The 14,049-nt window shown below is 33.7% G+C and overlaps 2 protein-coding genes across 3 annotated transcripts in view; one reads left to right on the plus strand and one right to left on the minus strand.

Moving 5' to 3' along the window:
* Nucleotides 1–1,435: 1,435 nt before the first annotated feature.
* LOC107724161 (uncharacterized) overlaps nucleotides 1,436–14,049 on the plus strand; it is a 21,836-nt gene continuing 9,222 nt past the window's right edge. Inside the window, exons 1-5 of the mRNA XM_016532967.1 lie at nucleotides 1,436–1,536; nucleotides 1,780–2,115; nucleotides 2,327–2,469; nucleotides 12,874–13,018; nucleotides 13,301–13,372. Coding sequence (XP_016388453.1) covers nucleotides 1,488–1,536; nucleotides 1,780–2,115; nucleotides 2,327–2,469; nucleotides 12,874–13,018; nucleotides 13,301–13,372 — 745 coding nt within the window. The 5' untranslated portion in view covers nucleotides 1,436–1,487. The remainder of the gene's footprint in view (nucleotides 1,537–1,779; nucleotides 2,116–2,326; nucleotides 2,470–12,873; nucleotides 13,019–13,300; nucleotides 13,373–14,049) is intronic.
* On the minus strand, nucleotides 6,849–11,170 carry LOC107724167 (titin-like). 2 transcript variants are annotated; one of them, XM_016532976.1, is made up of 5 exons: nucleotides 11,007–11,170; nucleotides 9,378–9,692; nucleotides 8,756–9,058; nucleotides 7,243–7,344; nucleotides 6,849–7,146 (listed from the first exon to the last, which is right to left on the minus strand). In XM_016532976.1, the coding sequence occupies exons 1-5, from the start codon at nucleotides 11,068–11,070 to the stop codon at nucleotides 7,058–7,060; spliced, it is 873 nt and encodes a 290-aa protein (XP_016388462.1). In that variant the 5' UTR covers nucleotides 11,071–11,170; the 3' UTR covers nucleotides 6,849–7,057. The 2 variants fall into 2 exon arrangements, with proteins under 2 accessions (XP_016388462.1, XP_016388461.1); XM_016532975.1 differs by having other exon boundaries at nucleotides 7,243–7,365.

Genomic DNA, 14,049 nt, shown 5'->3' on the forward strand with positions numbered 1-14,049 from the left:
TGTATTTCTTATACATAATTTCTTATTTCTTGAATAACCAAACCTCAACTACATAAGATCAGATCCCTTGAACAGTTGATGAAGCTCCAGTCATAAAGATTATTTCACTATACACATAGGCATTACTTTCGATTTTCTTTCCTTGCATTTCTAGCATCCTGAGGGGGTGGAGCTGAGATGCGACTAATGGAAGTGAAAAAAGCAAACGAGTATGCACAAATATAAATTGAGAATAGCCACAGTCTGTTTCTGGTCTCAAGATTTCCTTAGTTTGTGCCTGGTGTGGCTACTGTTGCAGTTTTTTGTTCATGACAAAAATCCAGAAGAGTAAAGACATACATCTTTTTTTTATATATTTCTTGATGAACAATTCATATGAAATTGATGAAACTGATGAATTTTGAAAAAAGTTTTCAAATATCTGTTTATTAATGCTAAATTCAGACACCAAGGTTATGAAGAAAATGTAAAAAATATTGTAAATTAGCAGTTCAAATCTTGCCAGTTCTCTGAGAAAAAGTTTTTTTTGGTCATAAATATGAGGGCTCTCTGACCAGTTTAGTTTGTGAGTCAGACAGAATGAAACCTGTTGTGGTCTGACCTTTATTTGGGTCAGTGTAGCACAAGTTCAACTAGATGAATGTGGTTTAATCAGTTGGATGAACAAATGAAACACGTGAATGTGTCTGTTAATGGATGTGTAGTTTAATATATATTGACCACCTGTTGATATGAACCCTGCAGTCTGACATCCATTCTGCTCTAAACAAAACAGTTTCACAGTCACATAAAGACATACATCTATCAACACTGATGTTTTAAAAAAACAACAACCATCAAATAAAATCAAAGTGATACATAAACAGAGTAAAAAATGAGTTAATCTGTTAATAAGATGAAGATTAAAGCAAGATTGGAGGAGCTGATTCCTATGGAATGGTTCTATTAGAGATTGCCAAAGGACAGGTGACTGTAACAGCAGGCTACTGTCAGCTGACAGCTATTTCATAGATGTAGAATTCTAAATAATTTGATTGAATCATTTGGTACAATCAGATACTGTATATGTATGTAGGGATTTATTTTTCAATTATTCGTTAATTATTCATGTACCGAAAATGTAAAGGTAGCCCTATAGTGAAAATAAAAAGATAAAGCAGAATTGAAAAATTATTCCCACTTCAAAATGAAACTCAAAATTTTGGGTTCTGTATAAAGCTCCTAACAAAGCTACAAACAATAGTGTAGCCTACTAAATATTGAGTGTTCAAAATGTGAAGGTTATTTAAATTCTTATGTTTATCTTTAAACATAAGAATTTTAAGTTTTTTTGTCTGTTAGTGATAAAATAACAGGGCGAATAAAAAAAAAGTTTTCACGCCTGTGCGCGTTCACGCGATAGGATGTGCAGTCCTGTCGAGGGACCTCAAGCGATGTTTGTGGTGATTGTAACAGACGTTTCTGACACCTTTAACTGCTGAAGGAATATGATTCTTGTTTTAGTTTTGCTGCGTTTATGGTTGTGGCATTTTAATGGTGAGTTTTTGTGTACTTCTTGCAATACGAGTAAAATATCGTTATGTAATCAACAAGGAGCTACGTATTAACGCGCAGATAAATTTCTTATGCGACACTTGGTCACTTTAATCATTTGTAAAAGTATATTTCAGTTTATTCGCGCCTTTCTACATTCCCCCCAACAATCCCAAAATGCTATTCTTGCACTTAGTTTGAAAAAAAAGGTTTAGAATTAAGAGTTCGTGTATGAATGTGTTTCAGGAGTGTTTGGTGTTGAAGCAGGTGAAACGAAGAGTTTGTCAGTGATGGAGGGAGATTCTGTCACTCTACACATTGATGTTACTGACATACAGGGAAGTGATGCAGTGATAGAGTGGATGTTTGGAGCTGAAAACCCAGATATTGTCATTGCTGAAATCAACGGAGCAGCAAATATCAGTCATGTTACTGATGAGATATTCAGAGACAGAGTGAAGATGGACAGTCAGACTGGATCTCTCACCATCACAAACATCAGAACCACAGACTCTGGACTTTATCAAGTAGAGATCACCACAAATAAAGAAGCAGAGAAAACGTTCAATGTTACTGTCTATGGTGAGTACAGAATTTGGTCTTTTCTCTTCAGATCTGTTTTGACCATAAATCTTTGCCACAAATGATCATTCATAGAATGACAAATTGCTGTATTGTAGTTAATGAGATATATATAAAAAAACATGATTAGTACTGTCCCCTGCGTGTGAGCTGACTAAGAGATCACAACAAAGTTTTGACTGATTTCTCTTCATCCTCTGATATTTTCCAGCTCTTCTTCCCGTTCCTGTCATCATCAGAGACACTTCACAATGTTCTTCATCTTCTGGAAGTTCATCAGTGTCTAAATGTTCACTGCTGTGTTCAGTGCTGAATGTGAATCATGTGACTCTCTCCTGGTACAAAGGAAACAGTGTAATCTCCAGCATCAGTGCGTCTGATCTCAGCATCAGTCTCTCTTTACCTCTGGAGGTGGAACATCAGGATAAAAACACCTACAGCTGTGTGCTGAACAACAACATCAGCAACCAGACCAAACATCTGGACATCAGTCAACTCTGTCAGCCGTGTGCAGGTACATCAGTCATATTTGTGTTTATTTACTTGCCTACTCTGTTGGTTGTGTTCAGGTGTGTGATGTAAGCAGTGATTGGAAGCTGTGTAATTCTTTGTGATATTGGACTAGCAGATGAGTTTACATTAATAATGACTGTCTCTCTTCAGGCGTTACAAATCACATAGTGCTTATATCTGTTGCTGGCGTAACTCTGTTGATTGTGGCTGCCGTTGGGATGTTCTGCGTCTGCAGGAAATGTAGAAAAACAGACCAAGAAGGCATGTATAACTAAAGTGCAGCTAATACATTGTAAAATTTTTTTTTTTTTTAAATGTGAAGAAACAGAATTTAATACATTTGTCATTATTTTTAAAATAGTTCAGGCCCATGAGGAAGAGATAATTTATGCTGATCCAACATTCTGTAAAAGAAATGCACAAAAAACGGTAAGAAAAAAAAAAGTTATTAATGACTTTGCCATGTGTCTGCATTAGTTCTAGTGACCCACTTTCACTTACCATATTTTCCATTGTAGAATTACTATTAAAATTAGTGTTTCTGTTGCTCATCTGTTGCTCAGACACTACTACAGAAGACTTTTTGGGACTTCTTTACACTTAATAAAGGTTCTTTATTGCCATCTACAGAATATTTCCATGAAGAACCTTTAACATCAACTGAATCTTTCCATTCCACAAAAGGTTCTTTATAATGTAAAAAGGTTCTTTCGATTTTTTGAATATTCTTCACAGTAAGAAAAAATTGTTATTTTAAGAAATAATTAATTTAAAATAAAATTATATATATATATGCCAGCAACCATTTCACGTATTATGATCATTTTAGTTGGATGACTTAGTAAGATGTAAAGAGCTGATAGAACAATAAAGACTAATTGCTTCGGAATAAATTATAAAATATGAATATGAAGTATATATAATTCATAGTATAAATATAAATTAAATTCAGTTTCAATTAAATTTCATGTTTATTGTTGTAGTTTCATCCAAAATTTGTCTTGCATCCCACAGCATGGCAATTATGGAAATGACATTTTAATAAAAATAAAATGGCCAAAGTCTTGCTGACTTTCATGGCTAGCATTTTGTGTATCCTAAAAACAGTTAAATTATATTTTAATTAGACACAGAATTATTGGAAAAGACATTCTATAATTATAAAATCTATAAATATTTAGCTTGATTTTTCCACCTATCACATATTTAATCTCAAGCTTTTCACATACCCTATTGTGTTCTTGATAAACAAATGCACTACTTTAGAAAAAAAAACAAAAAACTTAAAGGGGTCATATGAGGCAAAATTACAGTTAATGTGCAAAAAAAATTATATAACTTTTCCAGTTTCAGACAGCTCTTGCTATTTGTGTGGATTTTTTGTTGTTTCTTTTATCAATGGTTAATGGTACTTGAGGTATGTAACATTTTTAGTATGATTAATTCTAAAAAAAAAAAAAAAAAGCAATATATAAAACAAGAGGATGAGGTAGTGTACGCAGGCATCGTGAGATAATCACATTCTGATTCCTCATTAATTATGTTTTGCTCATAGTAACTGTGTTTCTTTGTTTTATATATTATTTTTTAAATATTTATTATTTTTATTTAAAATATGCATTTATTTGTGATATTTTTTGTAAGTGTGTTGTGACTTGGTATTTTAATGTATGTTTTCTTCTGATGACTTATACACTTATCATTTGAAATTAAATGGATTTTAACCAGGAGTTTGTACAGGAGTTGTTACTGTAATTTTTGCTGCAGTCGTGTACAAGAAAGCCCACCACACACCAGCTGTCAGTGGAGGGGCGAGTAGAGTTATGTAGCCATGATGTTGTTGGGGTTGTGGTCCTCGGACATGTCAGCGTTTTTAAAGGTCATACAGGTCAAGCCCATTCATAACTTACTGGAAAATTGAGTGTTGCACTCTGCCTTCTCAGCGCTGTATGAGAAGGCAGAGTACTAATACATTCTGAATCTGAAGAACGCCTTGCAGAAGCAGAACCAACAAGCAATTTTCTAATATCCATGTTTAATTTACATGATCTATGAAATGTTGTTGCTAATAACGGGGCCTCACTCTGCATGCATATGAATATGCTGAAGGCGTAATAACACATCAGATGCTGCCACAACCAATAACAGATGCACACATGCTAGGTTTATTTTTTTTCACAAAAAGTGAACACACACCAACTGTAGTTTGTCATTTTTATTTAGTTAAAATACATGATAAAATACAATAATTTGAACATACTTTTAATTCATTTAAGTATGTTAAATGAGTTAGAAAAATATAAGGGGCCACAACACTGGCCCTGGGTATATAATGTTTAAGGCAAGACACCCCAAGCAAATAGGGTAAAAAATTAACAAATATCACCGCTTCCTCAATTGACTGATAACACTAAGAATTGCAAACATTTTTGTATTAAAGGTTTTTTAAATGTAATGTTTAAATATGCAAATGAGGCATTATCTAATTAAATATGCACTAAATTGTATACATTTCCAGAACAGAAATCTGAACTTTGGATGAAGATTTACATTTCTTGTTTCATTTTGTTGACATATTAGAGTTACAGGTTTTTACATAGGAGATTTTAGATATCACTTCTTATTACAAAAATTGAAAATATTGTGGCAAGTAATAAATATAATAATGTGAAAATAAATCATAATCTAAAACAAACCCTTCTGTAAAGGGTGTATGTAAGTGCTACCAAAGTGGACATTTCTGGGTCAGTGCATGAGGGGGGAAAAAATCATTTTGAGAAAAAACATTTGAAGAAATGTGTTGTAATTGAAATCTATACATACAAATATATAAAGTGCAATAAAATAAATACTTAAAAGTGTATTTTGGTTGTTTTCTTTCCACTTGTCTGAAACAACATGCTGTGGAATAGCCCAAATGGCCCAGATCACAATTGACAAGGCATAAAAAATAATGTTTTCACCTGGAGTGTCTTGCCTTAATTATAAAGCATTAACTCATTATGCTAGTAATCATTTCATCACTTGTGATAAGATGTTTGTAAGGAGACATTCATCAAATGCTCATATTACAATTTTAACTATATCACTCTTCAAAGTAATAAAATCAGCAAATTAAAAAATTCCCCTTGATTACTCAAGAGTTCGGAAATAAAAAGTACATTTATTTGCCAACCACACCAACAAATAAAGTGATCTGTTGACAGTAATTTTATGATTTTTTTTTCTATTTTTGCAGATTTCTTCTTTTTTTTGCATTTTTTCTTTTCATGTGTAGGATGGGGAATTATATTTAAGTACAGTCTTACAGGATTCAAGAGCTTATGAAAATGGCAGTTTGATAGATAATCTACTGCACTTTGCTTAAAATTAAAACTCTCAGCTTTACTCAATAGGACTCTCCCATACATTGTTGTTCACTATCGGCAGCCAGCAATTTAGTATCCAATTAGTTTTGTCTAATTTTGGCTGAAGATTTGCTGCTCAGACGCTGCAACTTTTATTGTGGTGTAGGAATGAGATCTAAAACCCGGAAACAAGTTATCATTTTTTCACTTATGGATACTTTTGATGAACTTCATCATGTGTCTTTTTTACCATCTGTATTATTATAGTTGATTGATATAAGTTTTTGGCGAACATTTTTTTACAGAGTCGTTCACCATTGCTGTCCCCAACCCTCACCATTTATCCGGGCTTGGGACCGGCATATAGCTGACGAATCGACTATATGGCATGGTTTACACATTATTTTGGAACTTGCATAGGCTAAGATATATCTGCCAAACAAGAAAGCCCCAGGAATCGATGGAATTTACCTATTATTACACTTTAGGGTTCACCTAAAGTGTGTTGTCCCTGCACCACTTTAGTAGACAGACTTAGATTAGTCTAGCTATAATTGTTTTCTTCTGATAATAAAATTTCCTCTTTTTTCATTGTTCCTAACTTATTGCGACTTTCTTTTTATAACCATTCAGATTAAAGCCTTAAAAGGTTAAAGCTTACTTCAGCCAAAAAAATTAATTTCTGTCATAATTTACTCATCCTCATGTCATTTTAAATCTGTATGACTTTCATTCTTTTGTTGAACATAAAAGAAGATATTTTGAAGAATATTGGTAACCAAACCGTTATGGTTCCTATTGACTTCCACTGTATAGACTTCTTTTGTGTTCACCAGAAGAGAGAAACTCATACAGGTATGGGACGACATGAGGGTGAGTAATGATGACAGAATTTTCATTTCTGAGTGAACTATCCCTTTAGATTCTGCTTTACCTACTGGAAAATTATCTATTTATTAGAACATTTCAGAGATTAGAAAAATTTAAATGATTCAGGCTGCTGGAGATAAGTGATATCAATGAAGAGAGGAAAGAAAAAAAACAACCATAGCTAGAATCCATGAATCCCTGTGTTTGAATCTTCAAACTTGTTGCTGGATTTTGTGTTTGCTTTCTTTGACGGTCAGAGCTTCTGTGATGGTTTCAGTGTATCCAAATTGCATCAAGTTGGCTGAAATCCAGAATGACACATAATGATATTTTCTTTTTTCAATCATTGGGAGATATTAGAAAGACATGAACAATGTTTAGTTTTCATAAGACCTGCCTTTTTGATATCCTCCTCTCTTTGTCCTGAAGTATATCACAGCTCCGATCACTAGTACTATTACTACAGAAAGCAGCACTGGAATCAAAAACACTGGACAATCTGTGGTTTCAACGTAAGAACCTAAAAGACAAAGAAAAACAAAAACTGACATGAAATACATTAAGAACCTAAAAGTACAGTAGCTATTAGGGATGCGACTGGTCACTCATCGGAACCGGCTGACAATTACTTCCGGTTACATTTTATTTTAAGGTGATATTATTACACAATAATAACACAAATTAGTAATGTGTAATATTAAATTACTTAAATTACTAGTTAATGTAGGATTAAGATTAGGGTTTGGTTTAGGGTTTGTTGCTTATAATTATGCATCATTTATTGTTATTATTGAAGTAAGTACATGTGTAACTACTGTATGCCACCTGAAAATAAAGTGTTAACTTACTTCCTATGACACAGTCAGTAGTCTCTTTTGGCCTAATGTGTAAGTAAAATAATAATAATAACACGGGATACAAAGTGGGGTTTAATTCAAACAACCTTATTCTGACTTCATCAGACTAGTAGTTAGTTTCAGAGACATCCGTCTTGAAATCACATTCGTCTTGAAAACGTGTTTTGTTTAAGTTTGTCAGATATACTTTAATGATTACTGACTGACTGTCCATATGGCAATATGTAATTAAAGATAGATGATAAATTAATAAATAAATACAAATGATACAATGACTATTAATGATTATGTGGATATGGGAAATGGGCTGCATGGGCTCAAATATATTTGATGTTCATTTTGTTTCTGAGTTCATAGTTCCTGTGTTTCTAGTGTTCTTATTGGTTTCCTAGGTTTTTTATTGTTCTTAGTTAGTTTGTTTCCATGGTTACTCATTATGTTCATCTGTGTTTAGCTCATTGTTTTGTTCTGTGTACATATACTGCCTAGTTTCCACTGTCTGGGTTGGTTATTATTGTCTTAGTTCACTTGTCTTACTGCCTTTTGGATTATTTTCTTCTTGCAGTGTTAAAGCAGCACTATGTAACTTTTTCTGTTTTCAAAATTTGCAAAATGTATATAATGAGAGAGTACATGAATTTATCTTCCAAACCGCGTTTTTGGCTTATTCTGAATCACTCCGGTACACTTATAATAAGTACTTATATTTGGACTATTGTAGCCTGGTCGGGTCGTCACCGCTGCGGAGTAACACATACCTGCGTGAATCGCCATAGACATAAACTTAGAGAAGTAGCTCCGGTTGGAATGTTCTTCCGCGGGATGAGTGCAGTTCTGTTTATTAACCGCTAGAGCGCCAAAAGTTATATAGTGCTGCTTTAATAAACCTTGTCGCATGTAGCTCCTGCTTCTACCACTCCTTGCCTGCCTGCAGATAATCAATCATTCAGTTCTAAGTAATAATTAAATTATTGCATGATTTAAATCCACATTTATTAAATACATGACTGACAGAGATCAACTCAGTGTATAACAATATCATCTCTGATGTACCTGCACACGGCTGACAGAGTTGGCTGATGTCCAGATGTGTGGTCTGGTTGCTGATGTTGTTGTTCAGCACACAGCTGTAGGTGTTTTTATCCTGATGTTCCACCTCCAGAGGTAAAGAGAGACTGATGCTGAGATCAGACGCACTGATGTTGGAGATTACACTGTTTCCTTTGTACCAGGAGAGAGTCACATGATTCACATTCAGCACTGAACACAGCAGTGAACATTTAGACACTGATGAACTTCCAGAAGATGAAGAACATTGTGAAGTGTCTCTGATGATGACAGGAACGGGAAGAAGATCTAAAATACGATAGAGAAAAGATTGTTTCTTCATATTAGACTGCAGGAAGATACGAAAACAGAAAATCTAATGTATTCATACAGTGTCTTACTTCTAAATGTTCAAAATATTAAAAGGAAAAATTCATCAAAATCTAATGTTTCTGAATCTGTCATATTCAGTAAATGAACTCAGCTGATTTTACTTTTTCCTGTTGTGTGATGAGTGGTGTTTGTTTGGTGTTCCCTTATGTAGAGTTGATTGATTGATTGATTTGTTTGTTTATTCATTCATACTATAGTTGTAATGTATCACGGTCATTGAAATTGAAATACTCACCATAGACCGAAACACTGAATCTCTTGTATGAAACCCTATTGTTGCTGCTGATCTTAAGATTATAAAGTCCAGAGTCTGTGGTTCTGATGTTTGTGAAGGTGAGAGATCCAGTCTGACTATCCACCTGCACTCTGCCAACAACCCTATCAGCTATTATGGTTTTACTGGCCTTTCCATTGATTTGGACATCTAGAGTTTTTTCAGGTCCATAATACCATACTATCAGATCATCTTTCTGTTTTTCAACACCTGTGTGTAGCGTGACAGGATCCCCCTCCATCCCCCACACATCTTCTGTCTCAACACCAAACACACCTAGTGAACAAAAACAATGGTTTCCAGGTGTAAGATTACATGATTAACATTGACATGACAGTAATAAAACTATTGTGTTTTTTTTGTGTGTGTGTGTGTGAAAGGATTTATAATGTTTTTACTCACACTATACTCTCCATAATTGTCAAATTATACTAACTACTTTAGCCATCCCTGATCCCACATAATCTTTCAATTATAGGATAAAGACAAACTATGTAAATAAAAACGAGTGTTCAAGGATGTCAGTAGGCTGGGAAACATTTGAGAAAATTAATAGAAAACATACTAGAAGAATATACTATAATTTGTAAAAAAAAAAATAATAATAATAATTCTTTATACAATATAAAAAGGTTTACGGTTCGGTTTATCAATTAGTGAAAAAGAATGACATTAGATGTAGTGCTTGCAGTTTAAAACAACATCTTCATTTTGATCAACTAAAAAAAAAATCTAATCTTATGTTCACTTAAAGAAACTGGCTTTGAAACAGTTTTCACAGAAATGGCTACAGTAGTACATTTCACAAATAATTACAAAGAAACAACAAATAGCAAATTGTATTAAATGCATGATGTTTTTGCAGCTGTAAATGTTTTTGTAAAACTTACTCAAGTGATCTTTCTTTTATTTACAACATCAAAAATCTTTTTTTCCCCCAGTGTAGAACAGTGCGTGTAGGTCACACAGTAAACACTGTTTAATGATAAACAAACATACAGTGCCAACTGCCAACACAGTGCCACACCCTCAGAATAATGGCAGCCTTTTTCTGAGAAAGAGACGTAGTTTTTGAAAGGACCAGAAAACCTGCTCTACTGGTCTCATGTTTGTATTTTAAACTGATAGTACATTTTTAAACGGATAGTTCTTTCATGTGTCATCTTTGACAAACCCTCGGGTCATTCCAAGAATTTCCATCTTCTCTGGAAAAAAAGACAATATTCTAAAGTACGTTTCAACTGTGTTTGTCCATACAATGCAAATCAAGGTCCAATTCAACACACAAAATATTTCTATTCTGCAGAAGAAACACTTTTGGTGAATTTTAAATACATTTATTTCGTTTTCTGAAGCATGTCACAGTGCATATCTGTGAAATGCAGCTTTGTAATTATAAACCATCATGGCTGCAAAAATAGAGAATTCAGAAACTGAATTTCTCTCATTACAAATCATGCGCACACACATTTCAGCTCATGTTTTGAATCCTAGATCACGAGTTAATTTAAATCCACAAACTTACAGATTGATCAGTGCACGCGGTTCTTAAATTGAAAGAAGGGACAAAGCTATAAAATCTAATCTTACCATTTGTGAAGATCAGCAACGATAAATTTAGAAACACAAGGCTTGGAAACATTGAGCTATTCATATTTTCTTTGTTGGACCACCTGTGCAGTCCGAAACTGACGTGGAAGGTTGATTCCTTATAGCTGGATCTTTAGATCTCATTCACACCTGTGTTGATAACAGCAGCTTCTGACCTTGTGAGTGGAAAGACAGGAACAGACTTCTTTTGTCAGGTAGAACGTTAACTGGACAACACCCATTTGGGTTGGGCAATGTCTACCAAATTGGCATCAGGCGATGTCTACAAAGAAACATGGCAATCGTCTATTGGCCCAGTCCTAATTTCAGCGTTAACTGAAAGTGAAAGAATACTGTACAGGTAACATAGGTGCACTCTAACCACTGAAATGTGCCCTGACGAGCTTTCTTCTTAAGTTTCCTTTCTTTATAAATCAGGTGTATAATTTACAAGGAAAGATCATAAGCAAAATTAGACACACGATAGAATAAAAAGATCTTGATCATTATGGGTGGTAATGCTGTACACAACACAACAGAAATAAATGACACTAGGTCTTCAGTTATTAGATTACAAGACTGAAAGAAAGAAGAAAGAGAAACATTGTAGGTGAACAGGGTCTCTAAATTTAGTCCAGGAAATGTTTGCTACAATAAACACTGTTTAAGGGTCTTAAAGGAAACTAAACATTTCAAGAACTGCTTTATAAATTGCAATAAGAGTCAAATGTGGTTCAGACCCAATACATAAATATACATTAATCAGCTTTGTATATGTAAGGAGGAATTATTCTGGAAAACACGGCTAATTCATATTATGGGCCATGGATTTGTGAAGATATAAATAGAATACAAATGTGCCTTATAAGGTGAAATCATTTAAAACTGTATTTAAATGTCATTTCAACTCTGGTGGTCTAAAACTGACTTGTACTGTACATTTAAACCTATACAACCTTACAAATGTAAGAGCAGTGCAGTATCGAATAACATGCCATTGCTCAACAATCATGTGACTGTGATAAGCTGCCAGGACAGAGACGTTATTGTTATAGGGAGTTTTCAACCGCATGTTACAACATATCCTTATTGTTCTATAGTAACCTTTGTACTGGACTTCAACTGAAAAGTCAATGTATGTACATAATAAAAAGTATCAACCACCTATAAAATTGCACCTATGTCAATGTTTAAACCACTTTAATGTGTTTTTGTAACGTTAGATAGCCTATTTTATATACACAAAAAAGAGACGTTTCCATTCCAGTACTTCATTTATTAAGTTTAATTATCATATAGCTTGTAGAAATCATCTTGAATTTATTCCGATGCACAAACACAAATACACGCATGCTTAATTTCACTTACGGTTGGTATCCTGACAGACATTTTGAGTTTGTTCAATAGTTTAGGTCAGACAATTTAGAGTTTTAAATGACCAAGGTTGAAGCTGTGATCTGATTGGTCATATGTGCTCTGGTGGGCGTGGCTACTGTTGCTGCTTTAGTTCAAGACATCAAGATCCAGAGGAGAAAAGACATATATCTTTGTATTTCTTGATGAAGTGAACAGATGAATTGAAAGTTCTTTCAGAAAAGCGCAAAAGTGACTTTTTTTTTTTTTGGACATAAATATGAAGGCACTCTGACCAGCTTAGTTTGTGAGTCAAACAGAAACCTGTTGTGGTCTGAACTTTATTTGGGTCAGTGTAGCACAAGCTGAACTAGATGAATGTGGTTTATTCTGTAGGATGAACAAATAGTACTTGTTCCTGATAGTGTGTCTATTAATAGTGTCTATTAATAGTGTCTATAGACTCATGATAAATATTTGTCACAATCACTCACAGAATTAAACATTGATTAGATTAATCTCCAGCATCAGTGCGTCTGATCTCAGTATCAGTCTCTCTTTACCTCTGGAGGTGGAACATCAGGATAAAAACACCTACAGCTGTGTGCTGAACAACAACATCAGCAACCAGACCAAACATCTGGACATCAGCCAACTCTGTCACCCTTGTTATGATATTAGCTTTAGCTGCCTACTTTTTGTAAATTAAAACAAAAAACAAAACAAAAACCTGTACTTTGGTTAGTTGATATTCAAATATCAAAAATATTTCTGAACCCATACAACCCATAAATATAACTTGTAGGTTTTTTGTTTTGTTTTGTTTGTTTGACAGTTTTAACTCAATATTTCATTAGTTATTTATCTTATAATTTATGTTTTATTTACCAATTGATGATTAATTTCATTAAACGGTTATTACATTTCTTTTTGTAATTTAGATTTTGTTCCCATTCAGACTATTTCTCTTGTGTTTGGTCTGATCAGTGTTGTTCTGGTCATTGGGATGATTGGTGAGTTGCAATTAAATGTAGCATGACTCCATATGTAAAACATAAGCACTTTGTAAAAAATATCATAATGTTCTTTTCCCATAAGTAGTTTTTAATATTATTAATGCATTCTTATAGGCCTATTAAAGGTACTTACTTATGGAAGTTAGAAACACCCACAGCAACCTGAAGATACAGACCTACAGCAGCTTCTAATGATTCTCGAACAACCTGAAGACTCAACACAAGCACTGATACATGTGCAAGTGTGATTAATATGAGCTATTCATTTCCATAAAGCTGATATGTTCCAGTACAATGACATTAGACATTTGGTGAACATTTACATATTTGGTAAAAGATTTACAGCCAGCAGAACCATAGGCCTATATTGTGTAAGATATAGTAAATTATATAAATTATAGTAAATCATTTACTATATCATAGAAAATGACTGGAATTCATTGTTTTACATATATTTTAGATTTAACATACTTAATATCTTAAGTTGTGTCATATTATGCTTAAAGGGGTCATAGGATGCTACATGCACTTTTACAAGCTGTCTGAACTGAAATGTGTGTTGGCAGTGTGTGTACATAACCACCCTATAATGATACAAATCCACCCAGTGTTTTTTTTTTAATCTGGTTAAATGTTTTCCCCTTTCTCAAATCGAGCCGATCTCAGATGTGACG

The sequence above is a fragment of the Sinocyclocheilus rhinocerous genome, unplaced genomic scaffold (assembly GCF_001515625.1).
Source record: "Sinocyclocheilus rhinocerous isolate Xijiao unplaced genomic scaffold, SAMN03320098_v1.1 scaffold2170, whole genome shotgun sequence".
Taxonomy (NCBI): domain Eukaryota; kingdom Metazoa; phylum Chordata; class Actinopteri; order Cypriniformes; family Cyprinidae; genus Sinocyclocheilus; species Sinocyclocheilus rhinocerous.